General features: G+C 43.6%; 1 protein-coding gene across 2 annotated transcripts in view; it reads right to left on the bottom strand.

The window, feature by feature from the left end:
- LOC122555435 (glucose-6-phosphate exchanger SLC37A1) overlaps positions 1 to 26,528 on the bottom strand; it is a 111,791-nt gene that overhangs the window by 48,266 nt on the left and 36,997 nt on the right. For both annotated transcript variants that reach the window (XR_015758774.1, XM_087992435.1), the window contains exons 5-9: positions 22,063 to 22,141; positions 17,896 to 18,031; positions 17,243 to 17,319; positions 16,978 to 17,144; positions 12,935 to 12,972 (exon numbers count right to left, since the gene is read on the bottom strand). Coding sequence is in view for 1 of the 2 variants with exons in the window: in XM_087992435.1 (XP_087848561.1) it covers positions 12,935 to 12,972; positions 16,978 to 17,144; positions 17,243 to 17,319; positions 17,896 to 18,031; positions 22,063 to 22,141 (497 nt within the window). In the remaining variant the exon portion in view is untranslated. The remainder of the gene's footprint in view (positions 1 to 12,934; positions 12,973 to 16,977; positions 17,145 to 17,242; positions 17,320 to 17,895; positions 18,032 to 22,062; positions 22,142 to 26,528) is intronic.

The raw sequence follows: 26,528 nt of genomic DNA, 5'->3' as shown, positions 1-26,528 counted from the left end.
TTTGGTGGCAGATTTTGTCTGACAAAGTTCCTTTAGATCCCCTCGTGGGCTTTACATTTAAGTGCTATGTAAATTCAAGTTGCTTACTCAGGGCAATCGAAAAAGAGGATGTTCAAAGGTCACACAATTATTATAGTGTCACATACATGATAGAATATGGTGTTGGATGATCAGCAATGATCCTATTGAATGGCAGAGAAGGCTCAAGGGGCCAAAAAGTTTATTCCTGCCCCTATTTCTCATGGCCATTATTTTTTGTCTTAAAAGGAGAACAGTGTCGGAACGCCATGACTGAGCGCCAATTTCCTGCCTTTTCCTCATTGCCTTTTATATTATTTCATAAAAACAAATTTAGAAAATAGGAGTAGTAGTTGTGGTTCTGTTCGCCGAGCTGGGAATTTGTGTTGCAGACGTTTCGTCCCCTGTCTAGGTGACATCCTCAGTGCTTGGGAGCCTCCTGTGAAGCGCTTCTGTGATGTTTCCTCCGGCATTCCTCCGGCTTCCCAGGAGGCTCCCAATCACTGAGGATGTCAACTAGACAGGGGACGAAACGTCTGCAACACAAATTCCCAGCTCGGCGAACTGAACCACAACAACGAGGACCCGAGCTACAAATCGTCTCACAAACTTTGAATAGGAGGAGTAGGTATTTCACCCTACGAGCTTGCACTGCCATTCAATGGGATTATAGAACATAGAACATAGAAGAATACAGCGCAGTACAGGCCCTTTGGCCCTCGGTGTTGCACCAATCCAAGCCCACCTAACCTACACTAGCCCACTATCCTCCATATGCCTATCCAATGCCCGCTTAAATGCCCATAAAGAGGGAGAGTCCACCACTGCTACTGGCAGGGCATTCCATGAACTCACGACTCGCTGAGTAAAGAACCTACCCCAAACATCTGTCCTATACCTACCCCCCTTAATTTAAAGCTTATACAACTGCAACATGACCTCAGGACACCGGAACTCAATTCCTCTACCAATAAAAGCCAGTACGCCATATGCCTTCCTCACCGCACTATTTACCTGGGTGGCAACTTTCAAAGATCTGTGTACATGGACACCAAGATCCCTCTGCTCATCCACACTACCAAGTATCCGACCATTAGCCCAGTACCCCATCTATTTGTTACTCATAACAAAGTGAATCACCTCACACTTACCTACATTGAACTCCATTTGCCACCTTTCTGCCCAGCTCTGCAACTTATCTATATCCCGCTGTAACCTGACACATTCTTCCTCACTGTCAACAACTCCTCCGACTTTCGTATCATCCGCAAACTTGCTCACCCAACCTTCTAGCCCCTCCTCCAGGTCATTTTTAAAAATGACAAACAGCAATGGTCCCAAAACAGATCCTTGCGGAACACCGCTAGTAACGGCACTCCAAGATGAACCTTTACCATCAACTACTACCCTCTGTCTTCTTCCAGCCAGCCAATTCCTAATCCAAACCTCCAACTCACCCTCAATGCCATACCTCCGTATTTATTGAAGTAGCCTACCATGGGGAACCTTATCAAACGCCTTACTAAAATCCATATACACCACATCTACCGCTTTACCCTCGTCCACCTCCTTAGTCACCTTCTCAAAGAATTCAATAAGGTTTGTGAGGCACGACCTGCCCTTCACAAAACCATGCTGACTATCCTTGATCACATTATTCCGATCCAGATGTTCATAAATCCTATCCCTTACAATTCTCTCTAAGATTTTGCCCACAACAGAAGTGAGACTCACCGGCCTATAGTTACTAGGGTTATCCCTACTCCCCTTCTTGAACAAGGGAACCACATTTGCTATCCTCCAGTCTTCTGGCACTACTCCTGTAGACAACGAGGACATAAAAATCAAGGCCAATGGCTCTGCAATCTCCTCCCTTGCTTCCCAGAGAATCCTAGGATAAATGCCATCAGGCCCAGGGGACTTATCTATTTTCACCCTTTCCAGAATTTCCAACACCTCTTCTCTACATACCTCAAAGCCATTCATTCTACTTAATTGTGACTCAGTATTCACATCGGCAACAATGTCCTGTTCCTGAGTGAATACTGACGAAAAGTATTCATTCAGTGTCTCCCCAATCTCTTCAGCCTCCACACGCAACTTCCCAATACTATCCTCGACTGGACCTATTCCTGCCCTAGCCATTCTTTTATTCCTGACATACCTATAGAAAGCCTTAGGGTTTTCCCTAATCCGACCAACTAAGGACCTTTCATGTCCCCTCCTTGCTGCTCTTAGCTCTCTCTTCAGGTCCTTCCTGGCTCCCTTATAACTCTCAATCGCCCCAATTGAACCTTCAAGCGTCATCTTTACATAGGCCACCCTCTTCCATTTAACAAGGGATTCCAATTCCTTATTAAACCATGGCTCCCTCACATGACCCTTTCCTCCCTGCCTGACGGGCACATACTTATCAAGGACACTCAATAGTTGCTCCTTGAACAAGCTCCACATATCAATTACACCCTTGCCTTGAAGCCTACTTTTCCAAGCCACGCATCCTAAGTCATGCCTCACCGCATCATAATTTCTCTGCCACCAGCTATAACTCTTGCCCTGTAGTGCACACTTATCCCTCTCCATCACTAGAGTAAAAGTCACCGAATTGTGGTCACTGTCCCAAAGTGCTCACCTACCTCTAATTCTAACACCTGGCCTGGTTCGTTACCCAGAACCAAATCCAGTATGGCCTCACCTCTTGTTGGCCTGTCTACATATTGTGTCAGGAAACCCTCCTGCAAACATTGGACAAACACCGACCCATCTAACGAACTCGAGCTATAGCTTTCCCAATCAATATCAGGAAAGTTAAAGTCCCCCATAACAACCACCCTATTACTTTCTCTCTTCTCCTGAATCATCCTCGCAATCCTTTCTTCTACGTCTCTAGGACTATTAGGAGGCCTGTAAAAAACTCCTAACAGGGTGAGCTCACCTTTCCTATTCCTAACCTCAGCCCAAACTACCTCTGATGGCGTGTCTTCATCCATCGTCCTTCCCACCGCTGTAATACTATCTTTGACAAGCAATGCCACACCTCCCCCTCTTTTACCCCCACCTCTGACCCTACTACAACATTTAAACCCTGGAACCTGCGACAGCCAATCCTGTCCCTGTTCTACCCATGTCTCCGTAATAGCCACAACATCGAACTCCCAGGTACCAACCCACGCTGCAAGTTCACCTACCTTATTTCGTATACTTCTTGCATTGAAGTATACACACTTCAAGACACTTTCCTGTTTACAGGCACCCTCCTTTGAGATTGATGCCATGTTCCTAACCTCCCTACAGTCCAGGTCCTGCACCCTAAAGCTACAGTCTAGGTTCCCATGCCCCTGCAGAGTTAGTTTAAACCCCCCCCAAGAGCAAACCTCCCGCCAAGGATACTGGTGCCCCTCAGGTTCAGGTGTAGACCATCCTGTTTATAGAGGTCCCACCTTCCCCAGAAAAAACCCCAGTTATCCAAATACCGGAATCCCTCCCTCCTGCACCATCCCTGTCGCCACGCATTTAACTGTTCTCTCTCCCTATTCCTTGACTCTCTATCACTTGACACAGGTAATAAACCAGAGACAACAACTCTGTTTGTTCTAACTCTGAGCTTCCAACCTCGCTCCCTGAAAGCCTGCCTAACATCCTCAGCCCTCCTCCTAACTATGTCATTGGTGCCAATATGGACCACGACTTCGAGCTGCTCCCCCTCCCCTTAAGGACCCGGAAAACACGATCAGAGACATCACGTACCCTTGCACCTGGGAGGCTTGGATTGTGGCTGATCATCCCACTCAGCCCCTTGTTCCTGCTTTCTCCCCCATACACTTTGATTCCTTTAGCTCCAAGAACTACATTTAACTCCTTCCTGCAAGCATTCAATGTTTTGGCCTCAACAGTTTCCTGTGCTGGAGAATTCCACAGGCTCCTCACTCTCCTCATCTCAGTCCTGAATGGCCTACCCCATTTCCTTCCACTGTGACCCATGGTTCTGAACTCTCCAGTAATCGGGAACACCTTTCCTATAGTTACCCTGACTGGTCCTTTTAGAGTTTTATAGGTTTCTATGAGAACCTGCCTATTTTTCTCATCTGTGTAAATAATTCTATGTAGATTAGATTAGATTTTTTGATTAGATTACATTACAGTGTGGAAACAGGCCCTTCGGCCCAACAAGTCCACACCGACCCGCCGAAGCGTAACCCACCCATACCCTTACATTTACCCCTTACCTAACACTACAGGCAATTTAGCATGGCCAATTCACCTGACCTGCACATCTTTGGACTGTGGGAGGAAACTGGAGCACCCGGAGGAAACCCACGCAGACACGGGGAGAACGTGCAAACTCCACACAGTCAGTCGCCTGAGGCGGGAAGTGAACCCGGGTCTCTGGTGCTGTGAGGCAGCAGTGCTAACCACTGTGCCACCGTGCCGCCCACTAATCTTGAATACCTCAATTGGACCTGTCTCTTCCACACTTCCAGGCAGCGTGTTCCAGATCTGATCTTTTTACTGTACAAGAAACATTTTTTTTAAACCTTGAAGCTACTGTTCCAATGAATCTGCATTGTGGCCCCATTTAAGGCCAATCTGATCCTTCCTACAATTTACACCCCAAAACCGAGCAGAATATTGTAGTTACAGTCTGAGCAAGGGTCTATACAATGGAAACACTCCGTTGTACTGTCTTATTCCCTCAAGAAAACAACAAACATTCCAGGAACATTTTTGCACACTCTTTGTGACTAACGAGAATCGAACAATTTTGGGACTTGGCTTCATAATCCTCTCTGCTGCTCAACACTCTCTCATTCAATTTCTCTCCTTGCAACCAAAGCGGACAACCTAAAAAGCCCCATTTCTCATAGATTTTGGTCACTTAATTTAAATAGGGGAGATAGGTAGGATAAAGCAACCAGTTCCTCAGATGGAGGAACTCAGAACAAAGCAGTGGAGTTTTAAAATTAGAGCTCCTTCATCCAGGATTAAATGAAGACAGCAAATTTGTAATATTAAAATATAAATACATAATACAGAACCCTGAACAGTCTTGACACAATGGAGGTTGTGAGGAATTTTCCTCTTTAGGGAGAATCTAGATGTAGGACTTACTGTTTAAAAATCAGGAGTCACCCATTTAAAACAGAGTTGACATATTTTCTCTCAGAGTAATTGACTCTTTGGAACTCTCTTCCTCAAATACTGGTGGAAGCAGAGTTCTTAAGTGTTTTTAAGACAGAGGTAAACAGAGGGAAGGGATGGCCTAGTGGTATTGTCAATGAAATGTTGATCCAGGTAATGTCCTGGAGACGTGAGTTTGAATCCTGCCATGGCAGATGGTGAAATGTGAATTCAATAAACATCTAGAATTAAGAGTCTAATGATGGCCATGGTGATTGTTGGAAAAACCCATCTGGTTCACTAATGTCCTTTAGGGAAGAAGACTACCATCTTTACCTATATGTGACTCCAAATGCACAGCAATGTGGTTGACTCTTAACTACCTTCTGAGCAATAAATGCTGATCTGCCCAGCGAAGCCCTTATCCCATGAATGAATTTTTATAAATAATAGATTTTTGTTAAGTAATATACTGTGAAGTTACCAGGGGTAAATGGAAATGTGGACATGAGTTGACAATTAGATCAGCCACAATCATATTGAATGGCAGATCAGGTTTGAAGGCTGAGTGGCCACTCCTGTTCATATTTTCTATGTTTCTATTTCTCCTGCTTTGTATGTTTGTGTAAGGATTGTGGATATCTGGAACACCATTGATGGAAAGGCTATGGATGCTGATGGTCAACTGAAATCTTCATGATTGAGATCAATAGATTTTTTGAGAGATACAGTCTGTTCTGATACAACGCGATAGTTCCATTCCCTTGCAATCCCATGTTATAAGAAAATCGTGCAATAGCCACACCATTTAAACTAATGGGACTGGAATTGCATTATAGCCAATACAGGTAAAGAAAGTTTGCTTTCTACAAATAATGGTCTAAATTCTTCAATTGCATTATATCCAATTCGCATTGAAGAAATGGCAGAACTGACTGCAAAGTGATCAAAGAATTTGGGTGAAAGGTAGTGAAATTGATTTGAGGCATAGATTGGTCCATCAGAGGTGGAGCTGGCTCAAAGAAAGAAATGGCCTATTTCTGTTCATAATATATTATATTAGATTTGATTCCCTACAGTACATAAACAGGCCCTTTGGCCCAACAAGTCCACACCGAGCCTCCGAAGAGAAAGCCACCCAGACCCATTTCCCTCTGACTAATGCACCTAACACTATGGGCAATTTAGCATGGCCAATTCACCTGACCTGCACATCTTTGGACTGTGGGAGGAAACCGGAGCACCCGGAGGAAACCCACACAGGCAGAGGGAGAATGTGCAAACTCCACACAGACAGTCGCCTGAGGCTGAAATCGAACCTGGGGCCCTGGTGCTGTGAGGCAGCAGTGCTAACCACTGAGCCACCATATGTTACTAAGGCATCAGTCACCACAAGAATACATCGGCATTTTAACCAACAGAGGTGGCACTGTTGCTCAGTGGTTAGCACTGCTGCCTCACAGCCCAACAGACCTGGGTTCAATTTCACACTTGGGCAACTGTCTGTGCGGAGTTTGCACGTTCTCCTGGTGTCTGAGTGGGTTTCCTCCAGCTTCTCCAGTTTCTTCCCACCATCCAAAGATATGCAGGTTAGATGGACTAGCCATGGGAAATGCAGGGTTATAGGGTAGGGGGTGGATCTGGGTGGCATGCTCTTCAAGGGCTGGTTTGACTTTGATGGGCCAAATGGCCAGCTTCTATGATTCTATGACAAAATTAAGGAATTCCAGGAGTCTTGACCGAAGCATTTCTAATAAATAGGGCATTAGATTCAGCCTAATAGCCCAGAGAAAGCCCATTTGTGTAGATGTAAGGGATTACATGAACTTTCTATCCCTGAGCCCTCAGTAAACAAGCTCCTGGTATCTGGGACAATACGCTACCATGTGTAATGTTATAACAGTGGAGGTATGCACTGTACCTTTAAGAGAGAGAGGAAGCTGGCAAGGACTGAAAGCACAGATTGTGTTGAACAACTTAAAAATGTAACATTCGGTTGACACAAATAGCTGGTGCAAATCAAATTTGAATTTGTTGTTTTGATGATATCAAATCAATGAAATGATCTGTTTTTTTGGGGTATAAAACTGGACATGTTGAACAGTCAGGAAGAGAACTGCCAAGAAAACCAACAAGTACCTGTCCATAAGGAAATTTGTGCAGCAGAAGACCAAAGAAAAGCCAACCTAGAAAAGTGGCAGATGGTTTTCAATCCAGACAAATGTGAGGTGATGTATTTAGGCAAGACTAATTCTAGAGCAAATTATACAACGAATGGAAGAGCCTTGGGAAAAGTTGGTGGGCAGAGAGATCTGGGAGTGCAGGTCCATTGTACCCTGAAGGTTGCTGCACAGATGGATAGAGTGGTCAAGAAGGCATATAGCATGCTTGCCTTCATTGGACGGGTATTGAGTATAAGAGCTGGTAAGTCATGTTAACGTTGTACCAGACATTGATTCGGCCGCATTTAGAATGCAATGTACAGTTCTGGTCGCCACATTACCAAAAGGATGTGGACGCTTTGGAGAGGGTGCAGAGAAGGTTTACGGGGATGTTGCCTGGTATGGAAGGTGCTAGCTATGAACAGAGGTTAAGTAGGTTAGGTTTATTTTCACTAGAAAAAAGGAGATTTGAGGGGGGGACCTGATTGAGGTTTATAAAATCATGAAGGGTATAGACAGGGTGGATAGAGATAAGCTTTTTCCCAGGGTGAAGAATTCAATAATGAGAGGTCATGCTTTCAAGGTGAGAGGTGGAAAGTTTAAGGGGGATACACGCGGCAAGTACTTTACACAGAGGGTGGTGGGTGTCTGGAACACATTGCCAGCAGAGGTGGTAGAGGCAGGCACGGTAGATTCATTTAAGATGCGTCTGAACAGATGCATGAGCAGGTGGGGAGCAGAGGGATACAGATGCTTCGGAATTGACAGTCAGGTTTAGACAGTGGATTTGGATCGGCTCAGGCTTGGAGGGCCGAAGGGCCTGGTCCTGGGCTGTAAGTTTTCTTTGTTCTTTGAAAATCTACAAAAGTGAATCGACAAAGCTGATTGGTTTTGAAATGTGATTTTTTTTTGTAAATTTTAATCGTGTTTTATTAGTGGACCAGTATTCTAGAGTGGGAGGTAAAAGATAGGTTTAAGAGAAAGGAGTTGTAAATAGTTGTCTAATGTTCCCCTTTGTACTTAAAGAATAAAATTGTTACTTTAAATAGTGACTTCTGAGAAGTTCTTTGCCTCTCAAAATGTAACAGATTACGGTGCGAGGTGAGCTCCTCTGTGTGTCGGGTATAAAGTAGCAGAGGGGTTTACCCTGTGTCGTTATAATAATGAGGTCATATTTGCTGCACAATGTGCTGAGAGAATCTGGAATATTTGCATATCGATGTTGTGGTTCACATTTGAGTTGAGTCACCCAGTTAGTGTGGTTCCCTGGACCTTATCTGATCACTTTGGAATTTAAGAAAAATTCAGTCTTTGCTCCTTCCTGGGGATTGTGCAGCCCCCTTGGTTAATGAGGCAGTGGGTGGGATTGGGGTTTGAGGGACCAAATGCTCTTTACTGTCATTTTGTACCTGTTTTATATATGATGATATAAGTTACAACAATTTCAGAGAATCACAGCACTTCATTCTTAGGAGTTAGGAGATCAAGGTGATGTGAAACCAATTGTAGGTTGCACTAATTGGTACAGGGAGATGGTGGCATAATAAGTAATGTCAGTGAATTACCAATCCAGAGGCCCAGGATAATGCTTTGGGATACAGGTTATAAAACAAAGGAAGAGAAACAGGCTACTCAGCCCATTGAGCCCGCTCTACCATTCAACGGCTGATCTGATAATCCTCAGCCCCACATTGCTGCATTTCCCCATAACCCTTGATTTCTTACCCATCCATGTGGAATTTAAATTCAACAAATGAACCTGGAATATAAAGCGAGTCTCAGTAATGGTGACCATAGCAACCTATATATGTACAAACATGTGAACTAGGAGCAGGACTAGTAACACGGTCCTGGTTGATCAGATGTGGGCCTTGACTCCACATTCTCATCTACCCCAATAAACTTAAACACCCTTGCTAGTCAAGAAATGATCTACGTCACTCTTAAAATATTCAAAGAGCCACCTCCACTTCTCTCTAGGAAGAGAGTTCCAAAGACCTGCAATCCTAAGAAAATAGTTCTTCTTATCTCCATCTTAAATGGGAGATGCCTGATTTTTAAACTGTGTCTCTTAATTCTCTCCAGTCTCTCCCACATTCTATCAATGTCCATTCTGTCAAATCCCCTCAGGATCAGATATGCTTCATTAAGATCACCTCTTATTCTATTAAACTGCAATTAATACAGACTCAGCTCTTCCTCAAGAGATAACCTTCTCATCCACTCAATCAAGCAATCAAGTGAACATTCTTTGTTACTTTTAATGCAATTAGATCCGTTCTTAAACAAAGAAGTCAAAATTGTACTCTGTATGAGGCCTTCCCAATGTTCCAAACAAATTTAATAAAGCATCCTGACTGTTATGTTCCATTCCTCTTTCTACAAACTGGTCATATACTTTATAGCACACCTTCAAGCAGATGGATCTTGAACCTAGATTTTCTGGCCCAGAGGTAGGGATAATTCTACTCCACAATGAGATCCTTAAGCATTTAAAACAACTGCTCTCTTCAAAAATAACACATCCATTTGCCTTCAAATGATTTGCTGCACCAGCATTCCAACTTTTTGAGATTCACATTCCAAGATACACAGATTGCTCTATACCTCAGAACTTTGAATTTCTCACCAGTTTAAATAATGTCCTGCTTTGTTAGTCTTCCTACCAAAACTGCTATGCTCACGTTTCCCACATTATACACCATCTGTTAAATTTTTGCCAACGTATTCTCCTGATCTATATTCCTTTACAGACTTAAGCCTCCTTCACATATTACTTTACCAACCAAACATTATGTTGTCAGCAAATGTACCAACTATAAGTTCAGTCCTCTTATCCAAATCATTAGTATAAGTCGTAAATAGTTGATCCTTTGGCACACCAGTCATTTTGACTGTCAAGCCAAAAATGGCCCATTTTTGCCAACTCTCTGTTTCACTTTAGTGAGCTAATCTTCGAATCATGCTAACATGTTGTCCCTGATGTTATGAAATCAATGGGTAGCCTGCTTGTTGGTCGAAGGATATGAGTCACATTTTGAGGTCTGTTATGAATTATGCAGGGTCCAGGGTTCATGCATCCTTGAGTGCTAGTTCATTTTATCTAAGATGGTCAACTGATCAGCCTAGTGCTTGCAGCTTTCTAACTCCTTCCATTCTGAAACAGTAGAGTTCCATTTTCTACTGGTATTGCTCAATCCGCAGGGATCGTTCCAGAACCTTGGGAATTTTGGAAAATAAAAACCAATGCATCCATGATCTCAGTAATCACTTCTTTTATGACCCTATGATAGAACATAGCACACAGAACATTCCAGTGCAGTACAGGCCCTTCAGCCCTCAATGTTGCGCTGACCTGTGGAACCAATCTGAAGCCCATCTGTCCTACACTATTCATTTTCATCCATTTAAATGCCCTTAAAGTTGGCGAGTCTACTACTGTTGCAGGCAGTGTGTTCCACACACCTAATACTCTCTGAGTAAAGAAACTACCTCTGACATTTGCCCTATAGCTTTTACCCCTCAATTTAAAGCTATGTCCCTCATGTTAGCCTTTGCCATCTGAGGAAAAAGGCTTTCTAACCCTCTTATATGTCTCAATTAAGTCACCTCTCAACCTTCTTCTCTCCAACGAAAACAGTCTCAAGTCCCTCAGCCTTTCCTCATGACAACTTCCCTCCATACCGGGCAACATCCCAGTAAAACTCCTCTGCACCCTTTCCAAAGCTTCCACATCCTTCCTATAATGTGGTGACCAGAACTGGACGCAATACTTCAAATGCAGCCGCACCAGAGTTGTACAGCTGCAGCATGACTGTGGTTCCGAAACTCAATCCCTCTACCAATAAAAGCTAACACAACGTACGCCTTCTTAACAACCCTATCAACCTAGATGGCAACTTTCATAGATCTAAATATTCAGCCTGGAGTCCGATTACTAGTGGTGTGCCACAATGATCTGTTTTGGCACCACTGCTGTTTGTCATTTTTATAAATGACTTGGACATAGACATAGATAGATGGGTTAATTAGTTTGCAGATGACACTAAAGTCGGTGGAGTGGTGGATAGTGTGGAAGAATGTTACAGGTTGCGGGGGACTTGTTTAAACTGCAGAATTGGGCTTAGAGGCAGCAAATGTGAGGTGATTCACTTTGGGAAGAATAACAGGAAGGCAGAGTACTGGGTCAATGGAAAGATTCTTGGTAGTGTGGATGTGCAGAGGGATTGTTGTGTCCAGGTACATAGATCCCTGAAAGTTGCCACCCAGGTTGATAGCGCTGTTAAGAAGGCATACGGTGTGTTAGGTTTTATTGGTAGAGGGATTGAGTTCTGGAGCCAAGATGTCATGCTGCAGCTGTACAAAACGCTGGTGCGGCCGCACTTGGAATACTGTGTACAGTTCTGGTCGCCCCATTACAGGAAGGATGTGGAAGCATTGGAAAAGGTGCAGAGGACATTTACCAGGATGTTGCCTGGTCTGGAGGGAAGGTCTTATGAGGAAAGGCTGAGAGACTTGGGTCTGTTCTCATTGGAAAGAACAAGGTAGAGGATTAGATAGGGTAGACAATGAGAGTCTTTTTCCTAGGATGATGGCGTTGGCTTGTACGAGGGGGCATAACTACAAATTGAGGGGTGATAGTTTAAAACAGATGCCCGAGGCAGGTTCTTTACTCAGAGAGTGGTAAGGGTGTGGAATGCCCTGCCTGCCAATGTAGTTAACTCAGCCACATTAGGGAGATTTAAACAGTCCTTGGATAAGCACATGGATGATGATGGGATAGTGTAGGGGGATGGGCTTAGATTAGTTTACAGGTCGGGGCAACATCGAGGGCTGAAGGGTCTGTTCTGTGCATTGTTCTATGTTATAAATTCTATTTGCCACCTCTCAGCCCGGCTCTGCAGCTTGTCTATGTCCCTCTGTAACCTGCAATATCCTTCAGCACTATCCACAGCTCCACCGTGTCATCAATAAATTTACTAACGCAGCCTTCTACACTCTCACCTAGGTCATTTATAAAAAGGACAAACAGCAGAGGCCCCAGTAACAGATCCTTGTGGGACACCACTGGTAACTGAACTCCAGCATGAACATTTCCCATCAACCACCACCCTCGGTCTTCTTTCAGCTAACCAATTTCTGATCTAAATTGCTAAATCACCCTCAATCCCATGCCTACGATTTTGTGCAATAGCCTACCATGCGGAACCTTATTAAACTCCTTACTGAAACAAAGTCCATCAGGAACTGTCCAGTTGGTGGGTGAGGTGTAAGCTTTCAACTCATTTAGAAGGAACCTGGATCTGTCCCTGAAACACTGTAACCTGCAAGGTGTGAGACTGGGTGCTGGGAAGTGAGATTAGAATGGGAGAATTCAGCCAATGCAGAATTCAACATTTAAACATTTTCACCTCATTATTATGCTCCATTTTTACTGAGGTGAGAGAAGGTCTAACTGCTATGTGTAGCACTTCCAATGACATTTGGGAAAGTTATATCCTCTCCTGTATGAATGGGATTTCTATTTAATATCCTGGGCATAAGCAACCAACCTTTACATTAATTCACTAAAATAAATATGCTTCGCAGTTTACAGAAGTCTTTATCCAAAGATTCAATTTACAACAACTACTTACCCGGGCTCGGGATAGAGTGCATTTAACATCTTGTGGATCTAAAGAAATGAGAAATGCTAAGTTAATGCATTAGGAGATGGACTCGTGAGTGTCTGTCAGCATTGGAAGCTAGTGCAGAATAATCTACGTACTGGTTAAGATGTAAGAGACTAATGTCCTTTCGGGAAGGAAATCTGTCATCCTCACCTGGTCTGGCCTATATGTAACTCCAGACCAACAGCAATTGAGTTGGCTCTTAACTGCCTGATAGGCAATACATGATGGTGTCACCAGAGATGCCCACATCCCATGAGTAAATGGTGAAATACGTTAAAACACCAGTAAGAGTAGACTGAGCAAGCAGTGGTTGAGTCTGACTTCCACTTAGCCCGGATTCCTGCTCAAACCAAAAAGACTGCACTGTCCTTGTCTATTTGTGTCAGTCTCAATTTAGTTACAAGGAGGAACATGGGCATGTTGTAAAACAAATCCTTAATGCTGTCCCTGTCCTGGGAGTGTTTGATGGGGACAGTGTAGAGAGAGCTTTACTTTATTTAACCTGGCGCTGTCCCTGTCCTGCGAATGTGCTGGGAGATAGTGTGGAGGGAGTTTTACTCTATCTAATACCAGGCGTGCATGTTGTGTAAGTGTTTGATTGGGGATGGTGTAGGGAGGGCTGAGAGACCTACTTGTATATGTGCACAGGTCATTGAAGGTAGCAGGACAGTTGGAGAGAGCAGTTATAGAGTCATAGAGACATACAGAACGGAAACAGATCCTTTGGTCCAACTCATCCATGCCGACCGGATATCCTAAAGTAATCTAGTGTCATTTGCCAGCATTTGGCCCATATCCCTCCAAACCCTTCCTATTCATATACCCATCCAGGTGCCTTTTCAATGTTGCAATTGTACCAGCCTCCACCACTTCCTCTGGCAGCTCATTCCATACATGCACCACCCTCTGTGTGAAAAAGTTGCCCCTCAGGTCCCTTTTAAACCTTTCCCCTCTCACCTCTAGCCCTCTAGTTTTGGACTCACCCCACCCTGGAGAAAATACCTTGTATATTTTACCTTATCCATGCCCCTCATGATTTTATAAACCTCTATAAGGTCACTCCTCAGCCTCTGATGCTCCAGGGAAAACAGCCCCAGTCTATTCAGCATCTTCCTATAGCTCAAATTGTGCAACCCTGGCAACATCCTTGTAAATCTTTTCTGAACCCTTTCAATTTCATAACATCCTTTCTATAGCAGTGAGACCAGAATTGCATGCAGTATTCAAACAGTGGCCTAACCAATGTCCTGTACAGCTGCTACATGACCTCTCAACCCCTATACTCAATGTACTGTCCAATAAAGACAAGCATACCAAATGTCCTGTCTACCTGTGACCCCACTTTAACAGAACTACGAACCTGCACTCCAAAGTCTCTCTGTTCAGCAACATTCCCCAGTACCTTTCCAAAATGCAGCACCTCACATTTATCTAAATTAAACTCCATCTGCCACTCCTCAGCCCATTGGCCCATCTGAACAACATTCCATTGTACTCTTAGGTAACCTTCTTCACTGTCCACTACACCTCCAATTTTGGTGTCACTTGCAAATTTATTAACTATACCTATGTTCACATCCAAATCAACATAAAATGAAAAAAGCTAAGTTAATGCATTAGGAGATGGACAGTTGAGTTTCTGTCAGCATTGGAAGCTAGTACAGAATAATCTATGAACTGGCTTGAATAGAAGAGACTAATATCCTTTTGGAAAGGAAATCTGCCATCATTACCTGGTATGAGACAAAAGAACTGCAAATGCTGGAATCCAAAGCAGACATGCAGGAGGCTGGAAGAACACAGCAAGCCAGGCAGCATCAGGAAGTGGAGAAATGGACATTTCGGGTGTCCTGAAGAAGGGTTACCCCTGAAACGTTGACTTCTCCATCTCCTGATGATGCCTGGCTTGCTGTGTTCTTCCAGCCTCCTGCCCATCCTTACCTGATCTGGCCTATTTGTGACTCCAGACCAACAGCAATGTGGTTGACTCTTAACTGTCCTCTGGACAGTTAGGTAAACTTATATAAATGATGCAAAGCAGTGGACCCAGCACTGATCCTTGTGGTACTCCACTGGTCACAGGCCTCCAGTCTGAAAAACAATCCTCCACCACCACCCTCTGTCTTCTACCTTCAAGCCAGTTCTGTATCCAAGTGGCTAGTTCTCCCTGTATTCCATGTGATCTAACCTTGCTAATCAGTCTCCCATGAGAAGTCTTGTCGAACGCCTTACTGAAGTCCATTTAGATCAGGCACACTGTTCTGCCTTCATCAATCCTCTTTGTTACTACTTCACAAAATTCAATCAAATTAGTGAAACACGATTTCCCACGCACAAAGCTGTTGCATATCCCTAATCAATCCTTACCTTTCCAAATACATGTCACAAAGCACACAGTGACCTCTGCTTTATCACAGGGTCGTACAGTACAAGAGCAGGGAGGTGATGCTGAAATTGTACAAGACCCTTGTTAAGCCTCAGCTGAGTGTTGCTTATGTTGTGGATGCCACATTACAGCAAAGATATGAATGGATTGGAGAGAGTGCAGAAGTGATTCACAAGAATGGTTCCAGGGATGAGAAACTTCAGTGATGAAGATAGATTGAACAACATGGGACTGTTAAGGTAGCACTTTCAAATAAACCTGCTGGACTATAACCTGGTGTTGTGTGATTTTTAACTTTCTTGGTGAAGAGAAGAAGGTTGAGTGAGGTTTCCAAGATCATAAACGGGCTGGATAGGGTAGATAGGGAGAAGCTGTTCCTGTTTGTAAAGGAACAGGAAAAGAGGGAATAGGTTTACAGTGATATGCATAAGAGGCAAAGGGGATAATGAGAAAAATACCTTTCACACACAGTGAGTAGTTAGGGAATGGCAATACGGTGGAGGCAGGTTCAATTGAGGTATTCATGAGGGTATTGGATGGTTATTTGAATAGAAATAACATGCAAGAGGAGAGGAAAAGGCAGGAGATTGAAAGTAGGTAATGATGTTCATTTGAAGAGCTGGTACAGAGATGATGGGCCAAGTGATCTCCTCTGTGCTGTAACTCTTGTGTGTTTCTATGTTTTCCATATGCTGGAATGGTATCTCACTCATTTTATCCACTGTCAGCTCTGATATTGCCTGGTTGCCACTGTGCAGGTCAGAAGACTCTTTCGACTCAAGATTCTCGGGGGTTCTCATGTGATTTGACTTGAAAACCTACTGTCCATATGTAGTTCATTAAAATGTTATTAACAAATACAGTGAACAATCAGAAAGGCTAATAGATTTCAGTGTTCATACCTACGGGAGCACAATACAATGGAGTGGAAGGACTGTTTGAATTATACAAACCCTTGGTTGGAACACACCCAAAGTACATTTTTTAGTTTATTTATGGGATGAGGGCATTGCTGCCTGTGCCAATATTTATTGCCCATTCTCTAATTCCCAGAGGGAAAATCAAAGTCAACACAATGCTGTGGGACTGGAGTCACATATCCAACTAAGGAGCGTGAAAATGCAATTGATTTACTCATTTCTTTTCAGGAAAGAAATGTGGTGTCCTTATTTGGTGTGCTCTCACTGTATCAAAATGATATGATGTATTCAGCACAGCCCCACAGTGGGTGAAGGACAGCTCCACACTTCCCCACCGCCCACAGTCCCACCAACCCACAGTCCCACAGTCCCCCACCGCCCACTGCCCCACAGTCCCACCACTGGTGAAGGACATTTTAAAATTTCAAAATCACTAAGATAAAACTTTGCCAGAAATCTGTTGATTGCATATGAATTAGAATAGAATAGAAAAGAATAGTAAGTTACTGTCACTTGTATTTTTACAAAAAATGCAGAGAAAACTGTTTAAGTCGTCATACTCTGGCGGCTATAACAATTAAAACATTTACATGGCATTCCAGGGGAGGGGACCAGTTACTGCAACCAGGCCTTAGCTGCTATTGATAGAATTCTTTAAACTGATGATCATGTTAAACTTGTACAGTTTTTGACATACTTACGTTCAATTAGGAACAGAAAACAAACTACTCCCATCAAAGCGACAATGATGCCTGGCACCACAAAGGACATTCCCCAACAGCTGGACACCCAGTAGCCAGCTATCAGGGAGCCTAGGATGTTCCCCACAGAGGTGTGAGAATTCCAGATGCCCATGATCAGGCCTCTCCTGTCGGAAGAGACACAGCAAGTATATTAGACCAGCTTAAAGCTCAAGCAAAACAAAACAGAGAAAGATCATTCTGAAATGCACCATCATCTACTTACTTTCCTTTACCAAACCAGTTTCCGATACAGGTCACAACGCTGGGCCAGCCAGTGGTTTGCACAAAACCGTTAGCAATCTAAAAGACCAAATAAACCCGAGAGTTTCATTAACATCAATGCCTGTGATTCATTACTGTGTCTTGCACTCGGTTAGACAGAGAACACAGGGCAGAACTGTGCTCAGTGTTGTAATCTAGGCTGACAAAATCTCTGATCAAAAAACATATTCCTGTGACATTTAACACTTAAAATCATCAGTGACAATTCTCACCCAATGCTGCTTTAAATAACACCCACGGGTCAAATTTAACAAAAAGGGTGGGGGGCAGGGAATGAGAGAGAGGGAACGAGAGTAAGAGAACAAATGAGAGGGACAGAATGAGAGAGAGAGAGAGAGAGAGAGAGAGAGAAGGAGAACAAGAAGGATGTGGGGGGAGATAAAACAGAGAGCAAAAAAGGGAAGGGGGAGGGAAAGTGAGATGGGGCAGCTGTGCTCAGGTTAGGTCAGGCCCAGGGGCTGCACCACGGCCTATAATTTCTGTCCCTGACTGAAATACTCAACAAACAATAGATCCTGCAGTTGCTTACCCTAAAAATATGCTGCTTTCACATAACACTTTCTTTTGAAAGGATATGAAGAAATGTTTACTCACCTGAATAAGTATGTAGTACTGTAAATTGTGGATATTGTAGAAGTATCCCAGACCAAATAATGCAGTGAATACACCACTGCTCAACATCCCAAAAGTGAGGTACAATCGAATAGATAAACGTTCTCCTATTATACCACTGCCATGAAAGAAAACAACTGTCATTTGGATCTGAGACAGAGAAAGGAATTGGAGCAAATGGGAAGATATTGCAACCTGAAGATTGATATGAAATCCATAAAGCTCTTCACCTCACCTCTCAGAAATGACACAGTGCCTTCACACAATGAGCTTCTACATTGGAAACAATGCAGCCAATTTATGCACAGCAGTATTACAGCAGAATAAACCAACAGTTGCTAGGAATATTATTTTCAAGTAAATTGTAAGTACAGGACAAGGGGCCACAGTTTCAAATCATAGTAGGAAATTAGTAACTGAAAAGATGTCTGTTTGTAGAGACTGAACAGTATCTTTATCACAAGAAAATGTGCAATCATGTATAATACGCAATTCCTCAGATTATAACCAGAAGATCCTATTGCAGCAACATCACTATAATTTCAGTGTTTCACCCCATCCACATTGGGTTCAATGCTGAGCAGTGATCAATTTGTGAAGAACTGCCTGATTTTCATTCTCAAATGATCTCAGGTTTAAAATAATGGCTCATATATCTCTTCTAAATTGATTACCTTCTGATGGTACACAAGATTAACAATTTTGCTAGTTCCGTTGGTGACATTTTAAATGAGTATTACGGGGGATGGGAACCAAAGTGTGGGCTTAGATGGGTAAGATTCAGATCAGGAAACAGGAGACACACATTAGTTACTGATGTACAATAGTTGGCGACTTGGAAAGATAAAAGAAGTGGGGGTTAAAAAGTGTCCTGCAAAAGGAAATTGACGGGGTTGAGCTGTTTAAACTTCTAGACAAGGAATATTACAGACAAGGAATATTACAGACAAGGCAGATAGACTAAGGGCACAGACAGACACGTGGCAGCTTGATGTCATCTCTATAACAGAATCTTGGTTAAGGGAGGGACAAAACTGGCAGCTCAATATCGCAGGATAGAGAGTTCCCAGGCAGGGTAAAGTGGGTGATAAAAAAGGAGGGGAGGGTTAAAGGATCAATTACAGTTGTGAGAGGGGATGATATACAAAGCAGGTTAATAAATCAGGCTTTAAAGGTTGAGCTCAGAAATAAAAAAGGGACAGTCAGACTACTAGGAGTATACTACAGGCCCAAAGTCAAAAGGTGTGGCACTGGAAAAGCACAGCAGGTCAGGCTACATCTGAGGAGCAGGAGAATCAATGTTTCGGGCATAAGCTCTTCATTAGGAATGTGGGGTTGGGGCCCAAGGCAGCTGGGAGATAAATAAGGGGGGGTGGGGCTTGGGAGGAAGGTAGCTTGGAAGGCGATGGGTAGATGAAGGTGAGGCATCAATGTGGATTTCACCAGATTCCTCATCCCCCCCTCTCCTCACCTTATCCCAGATCCAACCCTTCTACTCGGCATCGCCTTCTTGAACTGTTCTACCTGTTCATCTTCCTTCCTACCTATCCACTCCAATCTATCACCATCATCCCCAACCTTCATTTACCTATCGCCTTCCCAGCTACCTTTCTCCCCAGTCCAACCCCCTCCTATTTATCTCTCAGCCCCCTTGCCCCCCCCCCATTCCTGATGAAGAGCTTATGCCCGAAATTTCAACTCTCCTGTTCCTCGGATGCTACCTGACCAGCCGTGCTTTTCCAGCACCACTCTTTTTGACTCTGATCTCCGGCATCTGCAGTCCTCACTTTCTCCTAGTTGTCTACTACAGTCCCCCAAATAATGAGAGGGAGATAGAGGAACACACATATGGACACATTGCTGCCTGTAGGAGTAAGAGGGCAATAATAACAGGAGGCTTCAACTATCCCCAATATTAACTGGGTTACAAACAATATAAGGGGCACTGAGGGTGAAACATTCATATACTACGCCCAGGAAATGTTTTTAAAACAATATACAACAAGCCCCAAAGAGATGAGATGCAACTTTGATTTAGTTCGGAGGCATGAAGATAGACAAGTGGCGAAAATGACAATGTGCACTGCTGCCTCACAGCACCAGGGTCCCCGGTTCGATTCCAGACTCGGGCGACTGTCTGTGTGGAGTTTGCACATTCTCCCTGAGTCTGCGAGTGTTTCCTCCGGGTGCTCCGGTTTCCTCCCACAGTCCAAAGATGTGTAGGTCAGGTGAATTGGCCATGCTAAATTGCCCATAGTGTTAGGTGCATTAGTTAGAGGGAAAACAGGTTTGGGTGGGTTGCTCTTTGGAGGGTCGGTGTGGACTTGTTGGGCGGAAGGGCCTGTTTCCACACTGTAGGGAATCTAATCTAATCTAATCTAATCTAAGAGTGACCATATCAGGGATAGCCACCACAATTCAGTTAGGTTTAATATTATTATGGAAAAGGACAGAGCTAAATCAGGAGGAAAGATTTTACACTTGTGGCGGGGGAGGGGGGTGGGGGTGGAATTTTCCTAAACTAAGAAGTGATTTGGCTGAGATGAATGGGACAGGATTGCTAATGGATAACTCAGTGCTAAACCAATGGGAGGTGCTACAAAATGAGATAAACTCTGATAACTGTGAGGTAAAGAGTAAAAGGGAAACACAATAAACAAGAATATTCTGAAGGATAGATGAAGTGAGAGATCTTGGTGTGCAAGTGTACAGCTCCCCTAAAGGTAGCCATCCAGGTAGATAATGTTATAAAGAAGGTAAATAGAATGCTCTCCTTCATTGGCAGAGATACAGAATACAGAAGTAGGGATATAAAGATGACACTGTATAAGACACTAGGGAGGCCACAACTGGAGTATTGTGTGTGGGTCTGGTCACCACATTACAGGAAGGATGGAATTACTCTGGAGATTTACTGGAATGTTGCCAGGGCTGGAGAATTGTAGCTACAGGGAGAGAATGGAGAGGTTGGAGTTGTTTACCTTGGAACAGAGGAAGCTGAGGGGTGACATGATTGAGGGATACAACATTGTGAGGGGTAGAAATAGAGTAGACCGGAGTAACTGTTTCCCTTGGCAGAGAGTTCAAAAACCAGGATCACAGATTCAATCGAAGTGGCAGAAGGATTAGAGCACACATGAGGAAAATGCTTTCACACAGAGGGTGGTGGGTGTTTGGAATTTGCTGCATGGAAGACTAGCACAGAGGGCATCGCCTCCAGATGGAAACTGACGCGGTGGGGGGGGGGTGGCGGCATTGGCTGCAGGTGGAGACTGACATGGAGGAGGGGAGGAACTTCTACAAATGTGAGAAGATCCATCCTTCGCTGCCTGGCTTCCTGGAAGGTTTTGGAATAGACCACTGCAGACATTGAGAACCCAATGTAGAATCATAGAAAGGAACAATACAGGAGGAACCCATTTGCTTCATATCAATGGTGTGCAACAGCAACTCGCCTGTTCATGCTGTTCACCAGGTCAAGGATACACAGGTGAACTGCCCTGATTGCATACGGAGCTTCTGTATTTTAGGTTTAATTAAAGTTTGGATGTGCTCCAGGACCATCAAAGCCTGGTGGGTGGAATTTGGAGTTTGATCTTCTAATCCAGAGGTAGGGGCACTACCTGCACCACAAAATTATTCCTACATTGAACACACATAGTGACACTAGAATTCAAGTCTAAGTGTCTTTTAAAATTCAGTATTTGATTCCAGTGCAAGTCTCTCAGTTAATTTGTTATTAAAAGGAGATGAAGAGAGATTTCTGAAACACTTAGTTAGGGAGTGGGGCAATACATGTAATGTTGCATTCTGTGAATAATTCTAGTATTAGTCAAGATTAGCATCTGGTTTGCCATTCCACCATCTTGCTTCAGAATGAAGTCACGTCACCTTGGCCCACTCCAATGCTTTTCCTCATAGCCCTGCACTTTTTAAAAATTTTCAGATAATTATCCAACCCCAAGTGACAGCTTCCATTGAACTTGGCTCCACTACGTTGTCAGGCGGTGCATTCATGTCCTGCACTACTTGTCCAAAAAAAGGGAAACTGCTGCTGGCAAACAGTGGCAATATTCTCAATGTTAAACATGCAATTTCTGCTTTATCGCGTCTTATTCACTACTGTGTAAAGGATTCTAAAGCTCTTACCTGACATACATTCCAACAGCATACGCACACAGAAATGAGTAATCCAGGGCTCCCAATAGCTGCTTGTAGTTACTTTTATCTACAGTTTATCAACAGATACAACAATTGAAATTCAAACCAGGAACAATAAAATCAACAGAATAACTTGGCAAAGTTTTAAATAAGAAATTGTGCCATTCATCGATATGGACTTCACTAATGTGTTCGACAAGGTTCCCCAGGGGAGACTGGTTAGCAAGGTTAACTTACATGGAATACAGGGAGAACTTGCCATTTGGATACAGAGGGTGGTGATGGAGGGTTGTTTTTCAGACTGTTTTTCAGGATTGGTGCTGGGTCCACTGCTTTTTGTAATTTATATAAATGATTTGGATATGAACATAGGAGGTATAGTTAGTAAGTTTGCAGATGGCACCAAAATTGGAAGTGTAGTGGACAGCGAAGAAGATTACCTCAAAGTACAAAGGGATTTTGATCAGATGGGCCAATGGGCCGAGGAATTTAATTCACATAAGTGTGAGGAGTTGCATCGTCTTGAAAGGCAAATCTTAGCAGGACTTATACACTTAATTTTAAGGTCCTGGGGAGTGCTGCTGAACAAAGAGACCTTGGAGTGCAGGTTCATAGCTCCTTGAAAGTAGAGTTGCAGGTAGATAGGATAGTGAAGAAGGCGTTTGGTATGCTTTCCTTTATTGGTCAGAGTATTGAGTATAGGAGTTGGGAGGTCATATTGTGGCTGTACAGGACATTGATTAGGCCACTTTTGGAATGCTGTATGCAGTTCTGATCGCCCTGCTATAGCAAGAATGTGGTGAGACTTGAAAGATTTTGGAAATTATATACAAGGATATTGTCAGGGTTGGAGGGTTTGAGCGTTAGGGAAAGGCTGAATAGACTGGGGCTATTTTCCCTGGAGAGTCAGAGGTTGAGGGGTGATCTTATAGAGGTTTATAAAAGTGTGAGGGACATGGATAGGATAAATAGACAAAGTCTTTTCCCTGGGTTGGGAGCATAGGTTTACGTTGAGGGGAAAGACTTAAAAGGGACCCAAGGGGCAACTTTCTCACGCAGAGGGTGTAAGGAATGAGCTACCAGACGAAGTAGTGGAGGCTGGAACATTTAAAAGGTATCTGGATGGAAATATGAACAGGAAGAGTTTAGAGGGATATGGGCCAAATGCTGGCAAATGGGACTAGCTTCCTCAAGGATATCTGGTCAGCATGGATGAGTTGGACTGAAGGGTCTGTTTCCATGCTGTACAGCTCTTTGACTCGATTCTCCCAAACTTCTTTAGTCAAGAGGTCAGCCAGTCAACCAGCTGCCAACTTCACACCAGTAGTGAGTGACATCACTTCCCATAGCTATTTACCACCTTCCTGGTACTACCAGTAAAACAGCAACGATGGCAAATATGTTTGACAGTCAAAACCATTGAAACCAACATTCCATCAGGGAATATTTCTGTTTGAGAAATATCGCTTAAAGATTTGTGGTCTTTTCTCGTGGTTCAGTATCATGAGATTTTGCTTATGTTGAAAGTTGTGTTTTGTGGATCGATTATTATCTTACATGAGGAGCATGCAAGAACTCTGCTCCAATAAATAATCAGCATTTACTTTTGTTTCCAAAACCTGGGGTCACAGATTCAAGCTAAGTAATAAAAGGATTAAAGGGGACATGAGGAAAACCCTTTTTTACACAGAGGGTGGTGAGTGTCTGGAATTCGTGGCCTGAGTTGGTGCTGGATGCAGACACCGAAACTCTCGTAAAAATTCCTGGGTCGGCACCTTAAGTTGCAGGACTGTGGGTGGTGTGCTGGAAGGTGGGTTAGCAAGGGCACCTGGGTGTCCTTGGGTCACATGGATGAGATAGGCTGAATGGCCCCCTTCTGTGCTGTATCATTTCTGTAGTTTCTAATTTACATTCTTAACCGGCTTGGTGTCATCAACTAATTTAGCAATCATTCCTTTGGCCTTTGCACCATTCCATTGATATAAATTGGCCCCCACCTCTGGAGTGCTGTGAAACCGTTTTAACTGTCATAGGCGCTGGAGTATGGTGACTTGAACACTTTAAAGATACAAGTGACAATAAATTACTGTTCTATTATTCTATAAACTGAAAATAATTGAGACGCCAACAGTGAGCTTTTTGACATTCCGCTGGTCACAGCTTTACAAATGAATTCCTTCCCTAATGGGGTTGAGAGTCAACCCACTGCAGGTGGGCTGCAGCAGTTCAAGAAGGCAGCTCACCCCCACCTTCCCAAAGGTCAACTAGGGATGGGCAATAAATGCTGGGCCCAGCAGTCACACCTACATTCCACAAATTAATAAATAAACTAAAAAAACCAAATAAGACCCATTTAAAAAGTGATGCCAAAAACCAATAGTCAATCTATTCTCCAGGTTCTCACTCAGGTGAAGGGGAGTTGGTGGTAGATTGATAGGGTGGAGTAGTAATTCAGAATCTTAGGCTAATGCCCTGAGGAACCAGTTATAAATCCCTCCACGGCCGGCAGTGAAAGTTAAATTCAATAAAAAAAATTTCTGGAATAAAATGCTTGCCTGATAGTGACCATTGCTACCATCGATTGCGAAAACCCATCTGGTTTACTATTGTCTTTTCGAGAACCACATCCCATGAATGAATACAAAATACATCTTTGATGCAAATTCTACACACTAACTGTACGAAGAATTTCTCCTGTGCTTTTTTCTAAATCTCTTTAATCATGAATCTGTGGCCCCTTGCTTTATACCTCTTAATTCCTGAGAACAATTTGTTTCTACCTTTCTGGCGAAATAACAAATTGTGTTATTTCTGTGATCTGCACAGTTTTTAAGAAAAAGTTAAGTTCTACTTTGTTTATATTTCCTCGTAGCAGGCAGTGTCCCAGTGATTCTGTGCTGTTCCCTCCTGAAATCTTATAAACTCCAATACTCCACAGCACCATCACCGAGAGCATAGAGTCACAGAGTCATAGAGATGTACAGCATGGAAACAGACCCTTCGGTCCAACCCGTCCATGCTGACCAGATATCCCAACCCAATCTAGTCCCACCTGCCAGCACCCAGCACATATCCCTCCAAACCCTTCCTATTCATATACCCATCCAAATGCCTCTTAAATGTTACAATTGTACCAGCCTCCACCACTTCCTCTGGTAACTCATTCCATACACGTACCACCCTCTGCGTGAAAAAGTTGCCCCTTAGATCCCTTTTATATCTTTCCCCTCTCACCCTAAACCTATGCCCTCTAGTTCTGGACTCCCCGACCCCAGGGAAAAGATTTTGTCTATTTATCCTATCCATGTCCCTCATAATTTTGTAAACCTCTATAAGGTCACCCCTCAGCCTCCGAGGTCCAGGGAAAACAACCCCAACCTGTTCAGTCTCTCCCTTTAGCTCAAATCCTCCAACCCTGGCAACATCCTTGTAAATCTTTTCTGAACCCTTTCAAGTTTCACAACGTCTTTCCGATAGGAAGGAGACCAGAATTGCATGCAATATTCCAACAGTGGCCTAACCAATGTCCTGTACAACCGCAACATGACCTCCCAACTCCTGTACTCAATACTCTGACCAATAAAAGAAAGCATACCAAATGCCTTCTTCACTATCCTATCTGCCTGCGACTCCACTTTCAAGGAGCTATGAACCTGCACTCCAAGGTCTCTTTGTTCAGCAACACTCTCTAAGACCTTACCATTAAGTGTATAAGTCCTGCTAAGATTTGCTTTCTCAAAATGCAAGACCTCGCATTTATCTGAATTAAACTCCATCTGCCACTTCTCAGCCCATAGGCCCATCTGGTCCAGATCCTGTTGTAATCTGAGGTCACCTTCTTCCCTGTCCACTACACCTCCAATTTTGGTGTCAACTGCAAACTTACTAACTATACCTCTTATGCTCGCATCCAAAACATTTATATAAATGATGAAAAGTAGAGGACCCAGCACTGATCCTTGTGGCACTCCCCAGGTCACAGGTCTGAAAAACAACCCTCCACCACCACCCTCTGTCTTCTACCTTTGAGCCAGTTCTGTATCCAAATGGCTAGTTCTCCCTGTATTCCATGAGATCTAACCTTGTTAATCATTGTCCCACGGGGAACCTTGTCGAATGCCTTACTGAAGTCCATATAGATCACATTTACCGCTCTGCCCTCATCAATCCTCTTTGTTATTTCTCCAAAAATCTCAATCAAGTTTGTGAGACATGATTTCCCACGCACAAAACCATGTTGACTATCCCCAATCAGTCCTTGCCTTTCCAAATACATAGAACATAGAACATAGAAGAATACAGCGCAGTACAGGCCCTTCGGCCCTCGATGTTGCACCGATCCAAGCCCACCTAACCTACACTAGCCCACTATCCTCCATATGCCTATCCAATGCCCGCTTAAATGCCCATAATGAGGGAGAGTCCACCACTGCTACTGGCAGGGCATTCCATGA

The sequence above is a fragment of the Chiloscyllium plagiosum genome, unplaced genomic scaffold (genome assembly GCF_037043375.1).
Source record: "Chiloscyllium plagiosum isolate Xiang-an unplaced genomic scaffold, Cpla_swu_hap1 HiC_scaffold_12, whole genome shotgun sequence".
Lineage (NCBI taxonomy): Eukaryota > Metazoa > Chordata > Chondrichthyes > Orectolobiformes > Hemiscylliidae > Chiloscyllium > Chiloscyllium plagiosum.
Note: the sequence above shows the minus strand (reverse complement) of the source record. Positions and strands in the feature narration are given on the sequence as shown.